This window comes from Pipistrellus hanaki (assembly GCF_964339955.1).
Source record: "Pipistrellus hanaki genome assembly, chromosome: 10".
Classification (NCBI taxonomy): domain Eukaryota; kingdom Metazoa; phylum Chordata; class Mammalia; order Chiroptera; family Vespertilionidae; genus Pipistrellus; species Pipistrellus hanaki.
In genome coordinates, this window is record NC_140512.1 from 18,948,529 (window position 1) to 18,972,154 (window position 23,626).

The 23,626-nt window shown below is 39.0% G+C and overlaps 1 protein-coding gene across 8 annotated transcripts in view; it reads right to left on the reverse strand.

Moving 5' to 3' along the window:
- Positions 1-23,626, reverse strand: part of MAGI2 (membrane associated guanylate kinase, WW and PDZ domain containing 2) — a 1,098,541-nt gene that overhangs the window by 65,915 nt on the left and 1,009,000 nt on the right. For all 8 annotated transcript variants that reach the window (XM_084897036.1, XM_084897035.1, XM_084897034.1 and 5 more), the window contains 2 exons: positions 21,699-21,918; positions 20,258-20,401 (listed from right to left, as the gene is read on the reverse strand). In XM_084897036.1, coding sequence (XP_084753162.1) covers positions 20,258-20,401; positions 21,699-21,918 — 364 coding nt within the window. The remainder of the gene's footprint in view (positions 1-20,257; positions 20,402-21,698; positions 21,919-23,626) is intronic.

Sequence of the window (23,626 nt, forward strand, 5' to 3'; positions counted from 1 at the left end):
ATTGGGATCTGATTAGTTGCTAAATAATGCATAGTGAGTGCCACTGGTACCAAGATATCAGGTTACTCTTGGCTTTGTGTTCTGTCTTTCCTGTCTCTTTCTCCCTTCCCCAGCTCATCAAGGTGTCTCTGATTAAATTGCTTAGCCACTTTTAGAAAAGAAATAACCACCAGTCTCCTATTGGGTAGAGGGCAAGGATGGTTCAAGCATTCCCAATCTTGAAGGAGGGGAACAGAACAATTCTAACACCTCTCTCCCTCATGGGGGTTAGGGTAGGAAAGGGATGGTTAATGATTCACACCCTGTTTTCTCCCAGTGGGAAACTCTTGCTTCTACTCTGTATTGGGACAGTGCAGGGAAAGACAAACCAGTAGATTAGTTCTGGGAAACAGCAGTCCCAAGAAAGTGGCTGGCCTCATTATTGGTGATGGAACATAAGGCCGAAACCGGTTTGGCTCAGTGGATAGAGCGTCAGCCTGTGGACTGAAAGTCCTAGGTTTGATTCTGGTCAAGGGCATGTACATTGGTGCAGGAGGCAGCAGGTTGATGTTTCTCTCTCAGCGATGTTTCTAGCTCTCTATCCCTCTCCCTTCCTCTCTGTAAAAAATCAATAAAATATATATTTTAAAAAAATAAATGGAATGTAAGGTACTTAGTTTTATATCCTCATTTCCTAGATAACTGGGTTCAGGCTTGGATTACATCATTATACCACATGGAGAGAAATATAATAAAATAGAATAAAAACAGTTTGATGAAGCTTGATGATTAACTATTAATTTTACTTATTCATCCTCACTCTAGATAATTGAAATTCAGTGTTATTTATTCTTTAGGTCCTTATTAGCCAAGATTTAAAAAATATGGGTTGCTGACTAAAATGTGCATAATATATATTTATTATTAGCACCGGTTTTTCCAGTGCAGTTTACACTAAACACCCATCCTCGCACTTACCAACCAGATTTTAATTAAATTAATATTGAGTAACCTTTACTTCAAACTCTTCTGCATAAAAAAAAAAATCTTATGGATGGAATAGAAGACTACTGCCTGCTTTCTGAATTCCTTCCCCTCCCTCCAAAGATAACCACCATTCTATAGTTGATGCTTGCTCTTCTTTTTCCTGTTTTTCTTACTTTTAGTTCATATGTATATAACCATAACTAATATGTAGTATTACAAGAATCTATACTTTACATAATTAGCATTATATATTTGATTCTGTAACTTGGTTCTTTACTCAACTTTATGTTGCTAAAATTTATTCATGTAGTGGAGATAGTTCATTCATTTTAACTACTATATAATACTACATTACATACATATTCTTTAGTTTAGTTTTTAGTTCTATTGATGCACATTTAGGACCCTGCCCCCAATATTTGCAATTGAAAACTATGCTGCAATAAACATTGTTGAAAATGTCTCCTGGTGTATTTGAGTGAGAACAGGATATACACATAGCTGATTTAAAGATGTATATCTTTAATTTTATTTGATGTTGCCAAATTTGTCTCCAAAGTTGCAGCACCAATATACTTTATCACCAATATTGAATGAGAGTTCCTGGTTCCCCTCATCCTTGCCAGTACTTGGAATTTCCAGATGTTTAAAGTGTTTGCCAGTCCTATGAATGTAAAATGCTATCTTATTGCTTTAACTGACTTTTTACTAATATTGAGCATCTTTGCAGATGTTACTAGCCATTTGAGTTTCTTCTTTTATAAATATCTTCACCATGTATCTTTCCATTTTCTCCATTATATTATCTTTTTATTAATTCATAAAAGTTCTTTATTATTTGTTTGTTCGGGATAGCATGCATTTTTCTGTTTTATGTATTGCAAATACATTCTCTTAATGTGAGGCTTGTCTTTTCACTTGGTTCATGGTGTTCTGTCATAGAGACACTTAACATTTTAATGGAATCAGATTTATCAATAACATTTCTGTATGATGGTTTGGGCTTTCTATGATTTATTTAAAAATTCTTTTGAACCCAAATAAAAAACAATATTTCTCTATATCTTCCTCTATTTTTATTTTTTAAAATATATTTTATTGATTTTTTTTTTACAGAGAGGAAGAGAGAGGAATAGAGAGCTAGAAACATCGATGAGAGAGGATCATCGATCAGCTACCTGTTGCACAACCCCTACTGGGGATGTGCCCGCAACCAAGGTACATGCCCTTGACTGGAATCGAACCTGGGACCTTTCAGTCCACAGGCTGACCCTCTATCCACTGAGTCAAACCGGTTTTGGCTATATCTTCCTCTAAAAGTTGTAATAGTGTGCTTTTCACATTCAGTCTTTAATCAACCTAAAGCTGATTTTTGTGTGTGGGTTGAAGTAGATGTTTATTTTTAGCTATATGGATAACCACTTATCCTAGTAGCAGTTATCAAGAATCTGTCCTTCACTCTTTAATTGGAGTTAATGCTACCTCAACGGTATATTAAGTCTCCACACCTGTCTGTCTTTTGCCAGACTTCCCACAGGACTAGTATATATACTTCGGTCAACTGGACCACACCAGTGCCAGCACTCCCATCATTTTCATTACTATCGACTTCTACATACAACTGGAAATCTTGTAGGACTGGAAGTTTTTAGTCTCACCCTTACCATCATTTCAAATACAGATAATTTCAAACATCTTTAAGTTACATACAGAGAATATCAGAATTTTGGGTTTAAAAACAATGCACTAACTTTCCACTTCATTTTTAAAGTATCATAAATGATAATAAGTAACAATTACTAATTCAAACATTTTAATAGTAATTTGCCGGCAAAAATTTTATTAGAAGTTAATTCACAGCTGTTTATGAGGTCTTAAGAAAATTAAAAGTATTTTTTCTAAAGATTTAAATTAGTCATGTAAAGAAAAAGTAGAATTATTTTAACCATCCTGTTATTTTCTTAGTGAAATATTTAGGAAACAACTTATTTAAATAAGGATTCACTTTTGTCTTGGCCTTACACATTTTACACTAGTGGTTGATTTAATGCCCAGTTATCTATTCAGCCTATTCAAAAGTGGGTTTTACCCAGGGGTATGCATCAGAATTACCTAGGGAGCTTTTTAAAAACCATGCGACCGCCAAAACCGGTTTGGCTCAGTGGTAGAGCATTGGTGTGCGGACTGAAAGGTCCCAGGTTCGATTCCTGTCAAGGGCATGTACCTTGGTTGCGGGCACATCCCCAGTAGGGGGTGTGCAAGAGGCAGCCGATCGATGATTCTCTCTCATTGATGTTTCTAACTCTCTATCCCTCTCTCTTTCTCTCTGTAAAAAATCAATAAAACAACAACAACAACAACAACAACAACAAAACCCCATCTGACCATCCGACCCTTTTCAAATTTAGATATTCTCTACTGAAGTTGAAAAGCAATAATATATCACTAAAAAAGGAGAGCTATTGCCTCTCCAATAGAAGGACACAGGTGCCATCTATTATTGCGATCTATGTGAAGTATGAGCTTCCCTAAGAAGTATGTCACGGAGAGCTATATCACACTTCATTGTCCCGTTGTTCTAACTGTTGACATGTTCTCAGTACATTTCCAATGTACTTCTCTTGTCTAGTTTACCATTTCTAAATGTAAGGCTTATTGCCACTTGGATACCTGAGAGCTACATGGAAAGTGTGCATGCATTCGTTTCATTCCAACACACTGTGATGTGGCCAGATTAATTAATAGTGTAACTGTAGCTAATTAAAAAAGACGGCACAAATGAGTGGGAACACTTACAACCCACAGTGGAAAAAACTCCGCAATTCACCGATTCTTACACTCTTCTAACAGTGGATGATAACGTTCTGTGTAGATTCCCATGTGACACATCCGAGTTGTTTCTTTCTCTCTAGAGGACTCTCTAATTTACCTCCTGAAATTCAAAGAGCTCAGGCATCAAACGTATCTATCCCACAGGAGCCTGCCTACTCAAAAGTATATATATATATCCCTCTGGGGCCCGGGCAGGGAGCTGCTGCGTTGCACTTTGCATGCTTCCCTTCAGTGCCCCCCTAGGAGAATCCAGTGTTGACTGCTCCAGGTCAGTAACTCAACTCCTCATCTACATGCCAGAAGGCTCTGAACCACAGACTGCATTTGGGCTGGCTTGTGCTCGTTCCACATCCTCCTCGGGCCACCTGTCTTTTAAATCAATTTGGTCCCAGACTTGAGTGGCATCACACAACCCCGTAGACCTCCAAACAATTTTGCAAGACAAATAACAAAAGCAAATTGCATCACAGGGTCACCTAAAGGGTCATAAGGATTAGTTATAGAAAACAAGGAAGGGGTACACACACTACACAATATGTATTTTTTTTACCTTTGATGAAGCAACAAATTACACATAAGAGCAGAGGTGTTTTGACTGAAACAGGTATGCGTATGGACTGGAACTCAGATTCCTGCTTTCTTTACCCACACCTTATTTCCTGGTTTCTGTTCCCAGGAGATTCTTTGGCATCCTGAGGATGATTTATAATCTTTTTATATAATAAGAAGGCACCTGAAGAAGGGCCAAGTGTTATACGTCTCTGTCCTGTTCTGATACTCCCTCTGCTTTCTGGAGTTGCTCCTCTCTTTCCTCATCCCTACCTTTGAGTCACCTGCTCTGAGGACTCTCTCCAGGACAAAATTGATCTTTCCTCAGGCAAATGATCAGTGCTTCTATTATAAATATAGGAATTGCATGTCTCAGAGCTTCTGGGACAATCCCACCTTCTAATATTAGATCTTAGTATGTACTTGGATTCATTTACTTATCAAATCACATTTCAATTTCTGTTTTGAAAATAAGGTGACACTAATTCTAGCTCTTATTGCAGTCAGCTTTATTTCCGAGTTATTGATCTATGAAAGCATCGTAAAGTATACATTCCCAAAGAGTCTGGACTGGTTATTTCATCATAATCAATAGTCATTCCTCCTCCTCCCTCACTTTTTCATCATGGTCATCATCCTTCAATAACTTACTTGATGACCTAGAACAAACCATGCAGTGCTGTGCACTTGCTTTCATTACCTCACTTAATTTTCACAAAAACTCTGCAAGGTAAGTATGTATTGATCTCTACTTTGTGAGAAGGAAGCTGAGAAAACCCAGCAAGTGATTAAGCTGGGATCGCCGAGTCCATGCTCCTTTTCTTCCATTGCTCTGCCACCCTCAGCACTCTGCACATTCTAGAAATTCTGGTAAATACTGAGCAAGTACATGCTCAGTTGCTCAGAGTTAAAGGCACAGAAAAAGGACACATAAATATATCTAGGCTGTGAATTGAAATATTTCCCTTTCATGTTTTCACGATTCAGAAAAGAACTTTGCACTTAGTGTCATCTTAAATAACTCTGGTGGTGGAGAGGCTAAGTGAAGCCATTGGGATTTTCATTTTACTGGCAATCTGCGGTTAAGGAAATGGGCGTCCAAAAACACAACAGATACTTCTCCGTGATCGGAGATGAATGAGCCATGCTGGACTATCAGAACACAGGCTGGCACTGGTTCTACCAGGCTGAGGCCTATCTCTGGCTTCCTACAATACTCCTGGGAGCTGTAGTATTAGGCTATTATTGACCCAAACAAACAAACTGTCCAACCATTTCCAATGGTTGAGCAAATGAGGAAAGGAGCAGGGATTCTTTAACATCTGCAGAGGATGGAATGGGGCAGAGGAGGAGACCAGCACGACGGAGAAAGAAGCTGCTATGCTCCTGGCTATGGTGCTATCTTCCCAGCATTGTCAGAAGCACATGTAAGGACAGGGAAGTGGGAGGTACTTAATGGCCATGATATTCTGGCCTTCCTGGATACCCACTAGGTGCACAGTGTTGTGCTGAGAGAGTGGAGGAGGATACAGAGATGATTATGATACACAATTACATATCAAGATGTTTATAATCTAACATTAAATTTTACTGTAAACTATAATGAACTACATGCTGTGGTTAAACATCTTTTAAGATAAATCTCTACCTCATACCATATACTAAACCAGTTCCTGGTGGATTATGGCTTTAAATCTGAAGAGTCCGACTTTAAAACTTCGGAAAAAAAACGACTTTAAGACAGGAAAGGATTTCTTAAATCATAAAAATGCAAATAATAGAGAACATTGATATATTGGAGCTAAAGAAAATTAAGAATTTGATTTCATCAAAAGAGATCATAAAGGAAAAGGAGCTGCCACAAACTGGAAAAGATATTTGCAATACATATAACCAACAAAAAGACAATATCCATCATGTATAAAAACCAATAAAGAAAAGACAATAATAATAGAAATGTGGGCAAGAGACATCAACTTAAGTATCATGGGAGATGAAAATGAATAAGTCAAACATAAAAAGATGTTCATTAGTAATCAGGAAGAAAATTAAAGCCATAATGTTATAACATTTCATATCCACTATACTAACAGAAATTTAATATCAATTTTATATCAAATGTTGACAAGGATATAAAGCAGCAGGGACTCATATACTGCATCTAAGAGTTTATATATTGTTACAAATACTTTAGAAAAATTTCTGGCATTATTTAGTTAATTTGATGTTGCTCAAACCCAGGACCCAGCAAATCTACTCTTAGGAATAGGTTCATAAATTTTTCCCAAGAGAAAATCTTGCACATGTGTACCAGGAGACTTTTATAATTATGGTCCTAATAGCGATATTTCTAATAGTAAGAAAACTGGAGCCCAGCCGGTGTGGCTCAATAATTAAGCATCAACCCATGAACCAGGAAGTTACGGTTCGATTCCCAGTCAGGGCACATGCTCAGTTTTCGGGCTTGATCCTCACTGTGGGACGTGCAGGTCCATTTTTCTGATTAAAATAGAGACAAGGGGTGGGAGACTGGGCCAACTGAGCGGTTCTCTGCTCACCTACGGGAAAGCTTCAGGTCGGGGGGAGAATGGAACGACTTTTCGTAAACAATGGAAAGACATTTCATAAAGTTCATAGAGAAGAAATGTTGATTTATTCTCAGATAAAGATTGAGAAATGGTGGCTTTTAGTATAAGAGAGGAAGCTATGTTCACAAATCTCCCCTTCATTGAAGAGGCCAGAAAAATGTTTTTCACATCATAGCAGTGGTTTGTAACTTCCCCATTCTCTTCCTTAAGCAACCACCTCCTCCCCGAACACACACAAACACAGACACACAGACACACAGACACACACACACACACAGACACACACACATAGACACACTCAGACAGACACACACAAAGACACACACACATAGACACACACACAGACACATATACATACATACACACACAGATACACACACATACATAGACACACATATACACACATACACACAGAGACACACACAGAGAGACACACAAACACACACAGACACAAACACAGAAACTCTAAACACCCGAATAATTAAAATGCAAAGATTCTCCTCACTTTTAATTTATTCAATGTCTACTGTGTCTTTCACCACCAAGATGCCATCCTAACACCGACCCTTAGATTCCTTACCAAACCTTTAACTAGCCTCAGGGAAGCTGCTTTGGAAATGGCTCAGAGTTGGGCAGCCAACAGGAGGAGCAGAGGAGAGGATGGAGCCCGCCCCACATGGCATAATGAGCCCAAATCACTGACAACGAGTCTCACGCCTGCCGGCTCTGCTCTATTGGCGATGGCTCCCTTCTCCAACCAAGACAGCACTCGCCCTCAGTCCTGAAAGGAACGCGTATAGCTCATTTAACGCCGTGCTCAGGTCAGACACGGAAAAGAACAAAGGAATGGGATTGATCTGTGAGAGGGTTTTCTTTTCCTCCATAAAAGGGTTGGAGCGGAACTCACACTATAAAGGAAAAACTTCACATTTGCAGATGATCTGAAGGGTGACTCAGAGTGAAGGCTGAGAGGCGACCGGTGGCTCAGCGACGTGGGCCGTGCTGACATGCAAAGGCGCTCACTGTGTGCAGAGATGAGCTTTCTGTTTGCTGCGTGTCAGCACCCGGAGGTGATGAAGCGATGATGCTCGCAGTGCAGGGGCCCTGGGATCATCTACCCCAGCCCAGACGCCTGCTTTGTTTCTCCAGTTGGACTACTTGATTCTTTTTTTTTTTTTTTTAATAAATATATTTTTATTGATTTTGTACAGAGAGGAAGGGAGAGAGATAGAGAGTTAGAAACATCGATGAGAGAGAGTCATCGATCAGCTGCCTCTTGCACACCTCCTACTGGGGATATGCCCGCAACCAAGGTACATGCCCTTGACCGGAATCGAACCCGGGACCCTTCAGTCCCCAAGCCGACACTCTATCCATTGAGCCAAACCGGTCTCAGCTACTTGATTCTTAAGTACTTGCTATCTGTCTCCTCTCAGGCTTTGGATTTTATCAAACCTTTTAGCTCATTTATCTGCATTGACCTGGCCGGGCTCTGTCCTGCAGCATTCAGATATGCTGCCAAAGCCTGGTTTTCCCGTCATTTGACTAATTGCTCCACCTCCCTGTATACCTTTTCCAATGGGCTCCAGCGTACCTGTCGTGTAACCCTCGATTCTGTCATGTTTTGCGTACCTCCTGCTTTTGAAGTCCTTCATTATTTCCTGCTTGACCTTATCTTCCTTTATTTCCATTCTTACCTTGTCATTCATACATGATGATAGGGAGTTTATGCATGAGGAAAACAGGACTTGAGATGCCACGTAGTTTTAAAAAAAACGATAGGCACATACGGGTTTACGTTCACTCCCTCACTGCTACTACAACATCTGTAATAGTTAAATGAGCCCCAAAGAGGACAGTGCATGTCAGGGGGGGGCACCAGGGCATGAAAAGCTTCCTGTAGGTCAGACGGAATCTGCCTCCTGGAGTCAGACCTCCTGGGACTCAGTTATGTCTGAGTCCCATGTCCTGGTTCATCAGGCGCCTTTGTGGCTGTGAACTTAGCATGGCTGGGTGACCTGCAGAGCTGGCAAACAACGCCTGTGGTGTTCTGCTCTTCAGCACTTTCTGTTCCCATATTCATTCGGCGGTAACTCTTTGGTGCATGCTCACCAGGTGCCAGGCACAGAGCTGGGCTCTGGGGTACAGTGGGGAGCACAGAGCAACATCTCTCCTGATCTCATGGAGTGTATACCCTGAGAGACAGACCTCCTAGCATAAGCACACACACACAAAACTGTACAGTTAGCCCCATGAAAAAATGCTGTGGAGAAGATGTGAGCCAATGACAGGTGGGTGTGACCTGATTGGATTCTCTGGGGAGGAGGTGCTGGAGCTGGACAAGGAGGAGTTCACCAGGTGAAGAGGAGAGGGAAGAGCATCTCAGGAGGAGGGAGCAACCTGTGTAAAAGCCCCAGGAGCAGGAGGAAGCGTGGTGAACTATCAGAGGCTGCACATGGCTGGGTGTGATGATGGAAAGCAAGGGGAGCCTCAGGTGCGATGAGTTGGGGAGGGAGGCCAGAACACGCAGGGCGTCAACAGTCTTGTGACAGATCTCATCTTCACCCTGAAAGAAACAGGGTGCCGTGGGAGGGTTTTAAGCAATGGGCAGACAGAGCAGATTTGTGTTTTGAAAAAGAACCCTCTTATCTAACAGACTGGATGGGTGGGTGGGTGGAGGGAGGCAACAAATACAAGTTGATTCGTATTTGAAAAGTTTCATAGCCTCTTGACACACACACGCACACTTACTTGAAACATGCATTCTGAATATGTGAGCTAAGAGTGTGGAGTGTTTGAACAGAAGTATAGGTCTTGGAGAGGCGAGGGATGGGGAAGAACAGAGAAGAAAACTTAGGAATATTGAACTATGCACTTTGCTCTTTTTGGAAAATACAATTCCTATTTTACAGTTGAGTAAAATTGACTCACTGTTAAATAACTTGGAGAATACGATGACCTGCTGTCATTCTATGAGTTGCTAGGGTTTGTTCAATTGGCCAGAAGACACTCTCTCCCTCCCCACCCAATGTGCACACTCCTGACACTGCCCAGAGAGGCCTGGTGTTTGGTTACAGAGCTAATAGGGCAGCCATGGGCAAGCCTCTGACAGGTAACTTGTCCAAGGTCAGAGTTGGATAGCCAGTTGAGCCTTTGAGCCTGTTGAGCCAGTTGAGCCAGTATTTGCATACCAGGTCTGAGAGGCTCCTACTCTTTTTTCTGCCCCAACTTCCTGACAATGAGGAAGAAACTGTGGAAAAGGAAAAGGACTGAGACAGGGAGTGGACTAGGAAGTCACTGAGACGGAGTCTTTAGTTAAGGAAGAAAGTGAGTGAGTTTAAGAGACAATACAAGCAACTCAGATTAGCCGATGGAAAACAAATGTAGTTCTTCAATATGTGTCAGTGACCAGAGGCTTCAAACTGAGCTAGATCCACTGATGGGCGTCTTTCACTATTTTTACCCGGCTATTTCCTGCTGAGAATTTCTGTGTGTGGCAGTCTCTTGTTGCTAAGGGAGACAGCCTCACTGCTTTGCTTCTCTGGATTCAAGGGCAAATTAATTCAAGACAGAATGTCATGCCATTCTAGTTTAAAGTCAGGATAAAAGCAAGATATGAAGAGAGCTCTTCCCCAAATTCAAATAGCTAAGCAGGTCTACACACTCATGTCTCCCAGTCCAGTGGGAGACAAGGCGGGGTTCTTCTGAGCAGTCCCCAGGAATCTGCACTCTACCAAACGTGTCCCCTCCCCGAGCAGACGCAGCTTAGACCTGGCAGGAAATAACAATCAGGAAACAATTTGGGCCACCAAAATAAGCTTCCTCGGAGTAAAAACCATCTTCAAAATGTCAAGTACAGCAATGAGGCACCCGATCAAAACTTCACACATAATTTTCTCAGCAGGCCCATTTCTGAGGCACGCCAACTGTTTCTGCATTAGTCTCTTCTAAAAACACACCAGGGCTTCAGAGAGCATTTTCGATGGGCTGTAGTGGGACCTGACCCTGCTTGTGTGGCAACTGCTTCCACCCTCTCTGACCACAGTCATTCCACCTTCCCTTGCTCTAGTACCTGTTTACCACAGACGACAAAAATAGGGCAGTTGGAAATCTCACATTGCCTTTAGACTTTTTTTTGTGTGTGTGTGTTTTTTTTAACCTGCGCAGCTTTTTAAAATAAATTTTTCCCCCCAATTTAATTCTTAAAAATACAGATTTTTGCTTTTTCTTTAAAACAACAACAAAATTCAGAAATGCAGAAGGAGGAAGCCAGCCTTCCACTGATCAACAGTTGGCCTAGGTACGTAGTGGCTGCTCCATTCTTCACTTGTTTAAGCTCCTTGCCCAGCCCTGCAGGAATGTGAGTGTATGACCATCCTCACCCTTGTGAGGCGGTGGGCCCAAGAAGAGCTGCTACAGTGTTGAGGTGGCAAAGTGTGGCAGATGGTGAGGAGGAGACCGTGCTTCTCTCTGCCCAGAATCCAGGAGTGTGGCACCACGGGGGCTCGAAGCCCTGGGACCACTCAGCGTCAGCGCCTTGGCTGTCCTCAGGCAGGGCTGGGGCAGCAGCAAGGACTCATCCATGGCTCTGTGGGCCCCTGACCCACACAAAAAGGAATGGAGTTGGAGAGGAAGGAGAGGAGGTGTGCTACAGGGTGACTGCAGTGGGCACTGGGGCACAGAGGTACAGAGGTACGTGGAGACACTGAGGGAGACTAATCACCATTTTTAAGAGCGAAAGCAGTTTTGGCTACCGTAATTTGCTCATTGAAGATAGATGTGACAAACTCCTGTTTCTGATAATATAGGGGATGACCTTACCATGCTGAACAGGCAAGAGAGTAAAGGTTCTTCTGAAGTCCAAAACAAAGCTAATGTAGGACTCCTGGGAGGTAAACAAGTGTCAAAGGGACCTCATACCCAGAAAGTAAAAAAATAAAAAAATAAAATAAAAAATGTTTTCAAGCACCTAGTTCAATATGTAATAGATCAAAATTTATAAACACATGAAATATTTGAATAATAAAATAATCAAGCTTTAGCCAATGAATACATCTATATCGAATACGGTACTCAACAATTCTGAAATGCACATCCTTTGCAAGCACACTGAATCATATTTAATAAATGAAACAAATATAAGGCCAAAAACACAAGCATCAACAAAATTTAGAGACTGAAATAATATAGAATATATTCTCTGATGACAATGAAATTACACTAGAGATTAAGAATACAAGTAACCTGAAAATCCCAATACATTTAAAAATGCAAAACAGAACCACCTTCAAAAAAACCCACGAGTCAAAGAAAAACAACATAGTGGAAATTTGAATATATTTAGAACTTAAAGTAACGAACATACTTCATATAAAAACTATAGCCTCAAATTCACACATTATTACTAGAAATTAAGAAAACCCGTGAATTACTGATCTAAGCATTTAATATAAAGAGCAAGAAAAATAAGGAGAGAGTAAACCCAAAGGAAATGTAGAGAGAGAACTATTAAGTATAAAAAAATAAGTTAATAAATAATACATATGAAAGCTGGTTCTTGAAAAAAAAAATTCAAAATAGACAGATCTCTAGCATGATTAATAAAGACAGGAAGAATACCAAACTAGGGTCAAATAAATGAGTAACTAGACCTAACTACAAATGTTTCAAACATTAAAAATGTAAGAAGGTAATATAAAAACTTTGAAAAACTAAGATGAACTAGAAAAATTATTAGGAAAAAAAAGAAATTCATCAGAATCAATTCAAGAAGAAATAGAAAATCTGAAGAATTCCCTAGAAAAGTAGTAGTTTAACATTTTCACACAAAGAAATTATACTTTGGATGGATTCACACCTGTGTTCTATCAAGCATTCAAGGACAATTCTAACTTACATCAACTTCCAGACACCAGCTGCAATGACAACAACATAAAGGATTTTTTTTTTTCACTTTGTAAAGCCAGTGTAATGTTAATCATTCAAGGACACTACAGGAAAAGAAAATTGTAAGCCAATCTTATTCAAGAACATAAATACAAATATCCTAAAGGAAATATCAGAAAACTGAATTGAACAATGTATAAAAAAGATAAGCCATAAATAAAGAGGGCTTATCTAGGAAAATCTAGAGTGATTTAACATACAAACTCATTAATATGCCATATTAATTAGCATATTAGAAAAAAGATCATGTGATACTTTCTATGGATGTAGAAATAGTACACAATTCAACATGTATTCATATAAACTTACTATCAAACTAATAATAGAAGGGAATACTCAATCTGGTAAAAGTTACATAAACTCATTAAACTCATATGTTTAATGGTGAAATGTTAAAAGCATTCCTTTTAAGGTTAGAAATAAAACAAGAGTGCTTGCTTTGACTTTTTTTCTTCAGCATCATACTGGAAGCTGAGTAAGTGCAGTAAAATAAGGACAAATAAACAAAAGGACTTACACGGAAGACACGGAACTGTAATATTGTATTTGCAGAAAATGTGATTATAAATGTATAAAATTCAGAGGTAGCTATAGATAAATTATTTGAATTAATAAGGGAGTCTAGTAATATATATGATATGATTGATCGATATATAAAAATCAAGTGTCCCACGTTAACTTATAGATTCCAAAATTCTTAATAGGGACAGCAAATTCTAAAACTTTACACAGAAGAGCAAAAGCCCAAGAATATCCATCAGCCCTGAAGAATTGAGCTGTGTGTCTGGGAATGAGGGGATGGGCAGTTTCTTCCTCAAAACTCAAGACTTATTAAAAGTTAGATAAAGCAGAGCACTGATGGACAATTAGACCATCAGGACAGCATAGATAATCTATAAATAGACCATTGCAGTCACGGAATTTTTGTTTATTATAGAATTGTCATAGCAGATAGGGGAGAAATGATACTGTGATAGTGGTTATCCATATGGAAAAACTGAAATTGGATTTCTACCTTATATTATACAGAGAAATTAATTCTAGGTGACAAAAGACTTAGATATGAAAAGAAAAACTATACAATATCTCTCTCTCCCTCTTCCTTCCTCTCTGAAATCAATAATATATAAAAAAGTATTAAAAATAAATAAAGATGGGTAAGCAGTATCTTTTTTGCACATTGTTCAGCCTAACAAAATGTTTTAGGTTACCCCAAAGCCCACTGCAGGCAGACTTTTGCATCATAAGTTTAAGGAAGAAAATAAACCATTTTATAAATAAACGTATGCTAAGTAGGCGTATACAATAGTTATACAGTGGTTAAGATGAAGAAGTTAAAATGTTCTTTTTTACAATATAAATGTTTTATGGAAATGAGGATATACAGTGGTCTCCCCTTATCCATGGGGATACGTTCCAAGATCCTTAGTGCATTCATGCAACTGTGGTAGTACCAAATCCTATATACTATGACCCTCCTCCCCCACATATACATCCTTTTTCACTTAAAGGAAGCATTTTACAGTTTCTTTTTGGCATATCTGAGTTGTCAGCATCACAACTCTTGCATTTTGGTGCCATTATTAATTAAAATAAGGTTTCTTGAAGCACTATGATACCTCCACTGTTGATCTGGTAACCAAGACGGCACTAAGGGACTAATGGGTGGGAGCACATACAGCGTGGATGTGCTGGACAAAGGGATAATTCTTGTCCCAGGAAGGACAAAGTGGGACAACGAGAGATTTCATCACATTATTTAGAATGACCTGCACTTTAAAACTTATGAATTTTTTCCCTGGAATTTTCCATTTAATATTTTCAGACCATGTTGACTGTGAGTGACTGAAAGTATGGAAAACAAAACTGAAGATAAGGGTGATTACTGTATTATACTTTTATGAAACAGGGTTAATATTTTGCTTTTTTCAAGAGAAAACTCGATCTCCTTTCAGATTCTTTTACTTCGATTCTGAGATTTTTATTTTAGCGCTTAGGACTACTATCCCTTCCCTCCAATGCCTCTTGATTTCCTAGATTCTCTGCTTCACTGAGCTTCACCAGTAAGTTATTTTGCATGTTCATTATTCTTTCCTGTGTTTCCTATTTATCTTCAGTTTTTAATTAGATTGTGTCCCTAAGAGCATTGCACCAGAGATTTATTCATCAGTTACGAAAATGTTATCCCTCTCGACTTTATTAGGACTTTTTACAAATTTCAAAACAATCTTTAAAAAATACATCCATTTATATTTTCTAATAATTTCTTATATTGTTTCCTTAAATCTGAATGTCAGTTGTGTTTCTCTTATACTAGCCTACTTGATGACTGAAGAAAAGCAATCAGACATGATGGTTGCCCCATTCCCGTTATTTTCCGCATTTACAGATTGTATTTTGTTTTGTCATTCAACTTTTAATGTTGATGTTGAAAAACTAGTTATTAAAGTAAAAATATGGTACTCTCTACTTTTTTTTTTAAATGACAATTTCATGTAATTATGATCACATGGTTTTGCTTGGTGTTTTTCTCATGGTATTATTCAACTTAAATTGTATTCCATGACATATCTTAATATTGATGTCGCTTCTCACAACCTAATACCTCACTCTTTTGTCTTAATAAAAAATATCAATTCTATTATCTGGTATATTTCTCAACTCCTCCCATCAGTGCTATCAGGTATATATCATTCTTTCTATTTTCAACAAAGTGGATTGATGCTTTAAATTTTAATAAAGCAAATATACCACATTTGATTATTTGGAAGGTTCTGAGTGAGGGTGAGGGTTTAGAAGGGCCCCAAATAGTCATATTTTTAGTGACTCTTTCAATCCATTTATTTAGTTGCTCTTATATGTTTCCAATACAGGGATCCCAGAGCCTCTATCTTAAATATGCATCTAATTGAGCTTCTGAAAAAGTTTCTTATTCTCTCTTATGTATCTGAACTTTGGTTTGTAAATTCTCCACTACTGTCTGATCCTGGCTTGCTAAGGTAGGTTCCCATATTTTGAAAAAATCCATTGTACCTTATTAGGATGTTTGCTTCATCTGACCCTTGTTTCATCAGGTGGAAAGAATATAGTTATTTGACAAAAAAAAAAAAAAAAAAAAAAAAAAAAAAGAAAAGAAAAGAAAGAAAGAAAGAAAGAAAGAAAAAAAGACTAAACATACAATGCTTTTCAAGGAGGAAAAAAACAACAACTATGTTCAGTGTGAGTACTTATTGTTTGATTTGAAAGTCAAACAGTCTAATTTGCCACAGATCTTTGATAAGATCATTTTCATTGCCTCAGCTACCCAGAAAGACTAGTCAAGTCATTTACCTGGAACTCACTCTTGGGATGTATCTAGCTGTCTATCATGAGATTCATGAATATTCTCTCGGATGCCTGGGATCTCACTTGGATGCCTAAGGACATGTTTTAAAGACACATATCTGTGCCAATGTTCCTTAGAATCCCCAGAGTGAGAAGGCTGCTTTTATACCCATTCTAATAACCTCCTTTGTGCTCTCCCTCCTTTACCCCCACTGCCTGCAACTGTACTGGTTTTCTTTATATTCGTAGCAAAGTCTTATACTATTAAACAGGAACATACCGCCACTGCCCTGCAACCAAGACGGATGTAAAAGACCCAGGAAAAGTCTGAGGTTCAGAGACTTATATCTAATGCATTAACTAAGTTTTCAAAAGTAGTATTATTTACATCCCTAAACCAAGGACACAGTGATTCATTAATTGTTACCAAAAATGATTTTCCAGAGTCATCCAGTTCTTGCATAGTCATTTTGTATTTGAGTAATTCTACTGTGCTGGGTTTAATTTAAGATATGCTGCTATTACCAGATCATTGCCTATTTCTGATTATGAAAAAGGGGGGGAAATGAAGTGTTCTCCAAATATACTGGATCACGGAGCATGTGTTTGTGTTTAGTGTAGGCACAGAAGAACGGTGACTGCATATTTTAGAGGCTGGGAAAAACTGGGTGCTAGCGTCTCTCCTTGCACTTATTTTTAAAGGTAGCCTGCGAACATCTAGTTCACCTATTTTTCTCAGGAGTTTTGGAACTTTATGAATCAAGTCATAATAGCCATTGCGGTGTAAGCTGCCTTATAAGCATCATATGTGCAGAAATTTAAAATCTATATTTATCTGGGCATTAATGGTATTAAGTGGGAAGTTTAAAATAAGATGAAAAAACAAAACAAAAACAACACAAAGATTTTGTGTATTTTCAGAAAACAACTTTGAGACCATGTGGATTCTGGCAACAGAGAGGAATTGACAGGACTACTCCAACCATGAAGACAGAAGAGAAGAAGTCCAGAGATGGAAGACTCTGACTATGCCTTGCAGTCAGCAGCTGTGTAACACTGCAGGTTTCCCAGGACCAAACCAGAGAGGGTTGGACCTGCATTACCACCATTTGTCCACCATCCAGAACTGAAATATCATTGCTGACATGTACACATAACGAACTGTTTGACATTGAAATTGGGTCTCAAAAGAACTGTTGGCCCAGAAAGAAACTCACTACAGACTGATTCATAAGTCTTTCAGCATAACGATTATTGTTTGTCTCATTTTTTTATTCTTTTTTTTTATTTATTTTTTTTATTTTTTATTTTTTAAATATATTTTATTGATTTTTTACAGAGAGGAAGGGAGAGAGATGGAGAGCTAGAAACGTTGATGAGAGAGAAACATCAACCAGCTGCCTCCTGCACACCCCCCACCGGGGACGTGCCCGCAGCCAACGCACATGCCCCTGACCGGAATCGAACCCGGGACCTTTCAGTCCGCAGACCGACGCTTCACCACTGAGCCAAACCGGTTTCGGCCATTTTTTTATTCTTATAAGTAGATTTCCAGTAGGACATGATCTCACTCATCTAGGGGAAATGGTGAAAAACATAGACTGATGAACAAGTACAGACCTAGAGATAAGGAGCCATGGGTCAGACTGTTGGACCTCAAAGGGAGGGTGGGGATAAAAGGAAGAGATCAACCAAAGGACTTATGTGCATACATATGAGCCTAACCAGTGGTCAAGAACAATAGGAGGGTGGGGGCATGAGTGGGGAGGGGTGGGGGATTGGAATGGGGGGTTGAGGATAAATATGTGATACCTTAATTAATAAAGAAATTTAAAAAAGAAAGAAAAATGGGCCCCTAATTAACTTCAGTGTGAAATTTCCAAATTGGTAACTTATATCTAATGTGTTATGAATTAGTTTATGAATTAGTTTAAAATAATCAAACCACTGATTCATGCCAATACTGGTTGATCCAGGTCCTTTTTGAAGTAATTTAAACACATCTGTGAATTTAAAGTTACTGCCAATTATAAATAAGTACTAATGAAGGTGGAAAAGATTAGCTTTAAATCATTAAATTTGATAATAAACATGAAAATAAGATCTGAATTAATTATGTGCTATTATCAAGAACAATTTTTGATCTATATACAGGTAACAAAGTATTTATGTAATTCAGACAGTGGATAATATGAGTACCTTTCAACTTATATAATGAAATAACCCTTTTTCCTGACATGGATTTTGTCACCCTAGACAAATTCTCCACTGGTGCCATAAGTACTCATGAGTCAGAAAAACTTCAAACATTTGAATATCAAATGTAATCTGTAAAAAGCAGAAAAGAACTCTTTCATCCATTTCTGCTAAGCTCTCAGCCTTATTTTATTTTTTATTGTTTTTTAGAGAGAGAGGAAGGGAGAGGGAGAGAAACATCGATGTGAGAACACAACATTGATCTGCTGCCTCCTATACTTCTCCTCCGCACACACACTGGGGATTGAGGCCTCAACCCAGGCAAGTGCTCTCACCAGGCATTGAACCAGCAACCTTTTCATGGCATGGGAAGATGCCCAACCAACTGAGCCACATCAGCCTGGGCCTCAGCCTTATTTTAAAGATTGGAGATAAAATCAAGCAGTAAAAGCTTATCCATGGAATTTCTGTGATTTCCAAGTGGCTTTTTTTTTTTTTTTTTAATAATACCATTCTTTTGGAAAGCCAGGTAGAGGACTCATTTATCAGCCAGATAAAGTATCTTTCTTACAACTGAATACCTGCCCATAAATTCTAAATCTGTGTTTACATGGATTGGAGGACCTCTAGCACACCATTGGAACAAGGTAAGAAGCTCCTTAGACAAGCTTTAGTGGTGATTAACAAAGCCCTAGCCACACACATCCTACCTGTATCACACTGTTTACAGGAAAGCTGGGAGCCAGGAAACCATGCGGAGGCCTATGCTAAAACCACGTGTAGAGGATGCTGGTGTTGGATGGGGCGAGGGTGGGGGTGTCTCTCAAGTCAGCTTTGATTGGGTTCAGATTCTAACTTGGATACTTCCCAGCCATCAAAGCATTGTGAAGGGGCAGAGAAAAATAGACACAATTTACATTACACACTTTCTACTTTTGCACTGTGGGAATGGGAATCCCAGAAATGGTAGAGTTGGTGGTAGGAATAACAGATTTATTCAATTGTCCGGGAGCAATTGGTTTGTGAGGCTCAGTGGAAGAATCCGAACAAGAACCACAGCTTTTCTGTATTAACTATAAGAGCAAGAAGGGTAGGCAAGAATGATTTTGAGATTTTATTTATAATAACTAGTCTTAATGATGTTCTTACTAATCACCATTTTACAGAGAGAAAGGGAGAGAGACTAACGTTCTTTATTGCTATCAAGCTTATTTTTGTACCTTTAGATGAAAAATCAGTTACCCATCAATCAGAAGCCTCAAAGTAACTACTACATTAAAAAATACACTCCAGCTTTACACTCTAATTGAAAATACTCACTCCTATCATATTTATGGACAGCTTATATCCAAGAAGCTTAGTCTACCTTTCTCCAGATGTTTCTGTCTGCCCAACATCAAAGCTGAAAGACCAGTCAACACACCAGAAATATTTCCAAAGAAACACAGAACCATTTGATTAATAAATGTGGAGAAAAAAGCTAAAAATACATTTAAAAAGATTTGCTCTCAAATGAAAATGAAATCATCAAACCACGGAAAAATATGGAGCCCTGTTTTCACTTCTTAGATTACTTTGTCCATTTTCTTTAGTTTACTCTTTGTCCATTTCCTAAAGTTTACTCTTTAGGATAACTATATATGTAAAACACTATTTGTCAATTAGAAGGCTATAAGCAGGAAAATAAGTGGTCAAATTTTTATGTAACTTTTGGTCAAACTTCAGAAAATTGGGTCATGAAATGAAAGGAAGTGAAACCTACATCATCTGTTTGTTGAATAGCATGCTTCAGCACTCTCCTAATGCCATGGGTTTCTTCCAGAACTAAGCAATTCTATAAAAAGGACTGTTCTTACCCTCATCCTTCCATTCCTTATTGCCGGCCCGTCTTCTGCCAATCTCAACACGAACAAATCCATTTTATATTCCCTTCCTCCACGAATGCTGAACCCAAATCCTTTGGCTCCTTTCTCCATGTCCACGGTGAAATAATCGAAATCCTTTGGGGCCAGGAGAAAAATGGAATAAACAATGGTTTAATATCAAACAAGCTTCTGTATTCAGTCTCTCTGTTCTTCTCTCTCCTATAATGTGTTCCAAATGAGTTGTGATGTGAGACGCAATCTGACTTCACTGTCACGCAGAATGCAAGACCAAGTTCGAGCAGATCAGTACACAATTTACTTGGTCATTGTGTAGCTCATTTACATTGATGTTCATCAGTTTACTTGGTTAACATGTAATTACTGCATATAGGCCTGGACAATATTCTTTCTTCGAGTGTTCTCATTCAGTGCTATGGAGCTGTATAAATAAATGTACCAGTCCATGTGCATATGTGTATGTGTGTAAGTTAGAGGTTTGCTAATTAGAAAAATAAATTTTAATGGGGGTCTCACTACAACTCTGTGCACAAACTACAGAATATCAAGTTGGAGCGTAGACAACCAATTTGTCTTTTACATAAAATGCAGTTTGTCCAAGGTTTCCTGACCTTCAGTGTTCTTAAAATTTGAGGGAGATAAAGGTGATCTTTAATCCTACATAAAACACAATTAATTGAAATTGTACTTAATCTGTATCTTGTTATCTAGTTGAATATTTATTTGATACCAAGCTCTGGTCTAAGTGTGTTTCATTAAAAAGTAGAATCCTCACCATAGTCTGCAAGGAAGACCCTCTTTTTAAGAAAACGAAGCTCAGAGGGGTTATGGAAGTCGCCATAAGGCACATCTCACATGAACAAGTAATTATAAGAACCAGTGTTACGTAGACAGAGACTGGGTGCTTGTGACAGAGGTTGCAGGCTGGCTGATGAAGCCGGGCTTGGCCTTGTCTTCATGCATAAGGACTTGGCCCTTTCCCACCAAATGGGAGGTAGAGGGCTATGTAAATAATTATGGATGTAAAATACCTCCATTGCTGACATCTGTAAAATTTTCTGCATTATCTGTATTAGAGATTCCAGATAAGAGCTTTTTTTTTTTTTTTTTTTTTTTTTACTTTGACAAGACAATATACTGGGAATTAGCTAGCTAATATTAGCAGGAATTAGTGCATCCCATTACCACTCACCCACTGATTGATTGATTGTCCTGTTTTATTCTGAAAAAGATTTATTTATTCAGAGCGCTTTGAGGATGTGGGTGTTACCCAGATGATATCATAACTAGGAATAGAACTTGGGCTGTCTATCCCAGAAGGGTGTTCTTTCCTCTGCCTCCCATTCTATTTCATTTTTTTGTACTTCAGGAAGTCTTGGTCCCGGGCCTGCGATGATCTCATTGGCCGAGGTACCTGGGGCTGCCTGTAGTCTGACAGAGGGTACTGCCTGGTGTCGGGGGAGTGCTGCCTGTAGTCCAGCAGGGGAGGTTGCCTGTAGTCCAAGGGTGGGGGTTGCTGGTAGTCCCCCCCTGGGGGCTGCCTGTAGTCCAGGGGGGGCTGCCTGTAGTCCGTGAATGGAGGCTGTCGGATGTCCGGTTTCACATCTTGTCTTGCTTTTACTTCTGACCTGTAACTAAATAAATGTAAATGGGATTTACTTTGGTATCTCAGTATTCTAAGGGGGTAGAATGATCAAATGATTCTTCTTGGTGATGTTTTTGCATGTTCAGAATTATGATAAGATTAAGCGAATAATATTTTTCAATATTTAACACATACCATATTGCATACTTTCCATTTGGCTCCTTACGATATCAAGGTGAAAATGATGGTTCAACCACAGCTTTGTGGAGAAGGACTTATGGATAGCCCTTTTTGATTTGACTATGTAAAAACTACAACTTCACAAGTCCAGGGGATTAAATACTTAACTATGCAGTCTGTCTTAACACCAGTAAACCAACTCCCCCTGTTTCTCTGTTTCTCTCTCACACATATATACACCTTGTCAGACCATTACTTCATGAAAACACAACGTACATGATCTCGAAATACTCCACAAGTACATAATTAAAGGCTATTTTACCCAGTTAGGTTTGTTCTTTTTCAATATTACAGAGGAGCGATAGTAAGGTATCCTCACCAACTACAAATCAAGTAGAAAGTCACGGGGTCATTGTTAAGAATAGACACATATTGTGTAGCATTTGAATACTAGACTATAGCTATCAGGTAAGTATCAGATACCATCATGGTCATAAAATGGAAGGAAAGGCAAAAATGTTTATGCTTAACCTTTGTCTCTTTCTTGTTTCTAGAAATTATTTACTAATAAAATACAGAAACCAGAACTAGTTGTTTAGCACTGTTCTATGAATCCAAACTGCTCTAAACTGAGAGGATTTCCAGTTCCAAAAGGGGACTAAAATAGCTTGTACCAACCATGAATAAGGTAATCTAAAAAATTATCACCTTAGTATAGAGGAATACTTAATACTGTAGTTCTTTACCTATTGCCACAGAAAATCTATAATAAGCTACTTAGGGATATAGGTAGATTGAAAAAATAAATAAACCAGTCAGAGAAAGACGAATACCATATGATCTCAATTATATGTGGACTCTAATGAACAAAATAAACTGACAAGCAAAATAGAAACAGAGGCATGAATACATGGAACAAACTGACAGTTGTCAGATGGGAAGGGGGAAGGAAAGACTAGATGAAAGAAGGTGAAGGGATTAGCCAAAGAACATTTAGACATGACACATAGACACATGCAATAATGTGGTGAGGGGAAAGTGGAGGGGCAGGGGTTGGGTGGAGGTGGGCAAAGGGGAGTTGTAAATGGGGAAATTTATAATAGTGTCAATGACAAAAATAAAGTTAAAAAGTAAAAGAATACATTCTATACAAAAACAATTTTATATAAAACTAGAGGCCTGGTGCATGAAAATTGTGCACGGGGAATAAGGGGGGTAGGAGGTGGTCACCTCAGTCCAGGCTGCACCCTCTCCAATCTGGGACCCCTTGGGATTGGACCAAAACCAGCTCTTCAGCATCCCACTAGGGATCCCGGAGTGCTAGAGGGCACTCGGCAAAGTTGCTGTTGTACAGGGTGTGGAACACAAATGCAAGTGTGCAGTAAACCAGATTCGGGGCCGACAGTGCCCCAGCAACAACCAAATCCATGGCAAAAGGTGGAATTTCAGGGCCCCACGAGAAACCAGACTCCCTCCTCTTTGGTTTCAAGGTGCATCACCTGAGAACCACCACTGCCAAGTCATTGCAGCTCTGCAGCTCCTGCATTGAACGTCTGCCCCCTGGTGGTCAGGGTGTG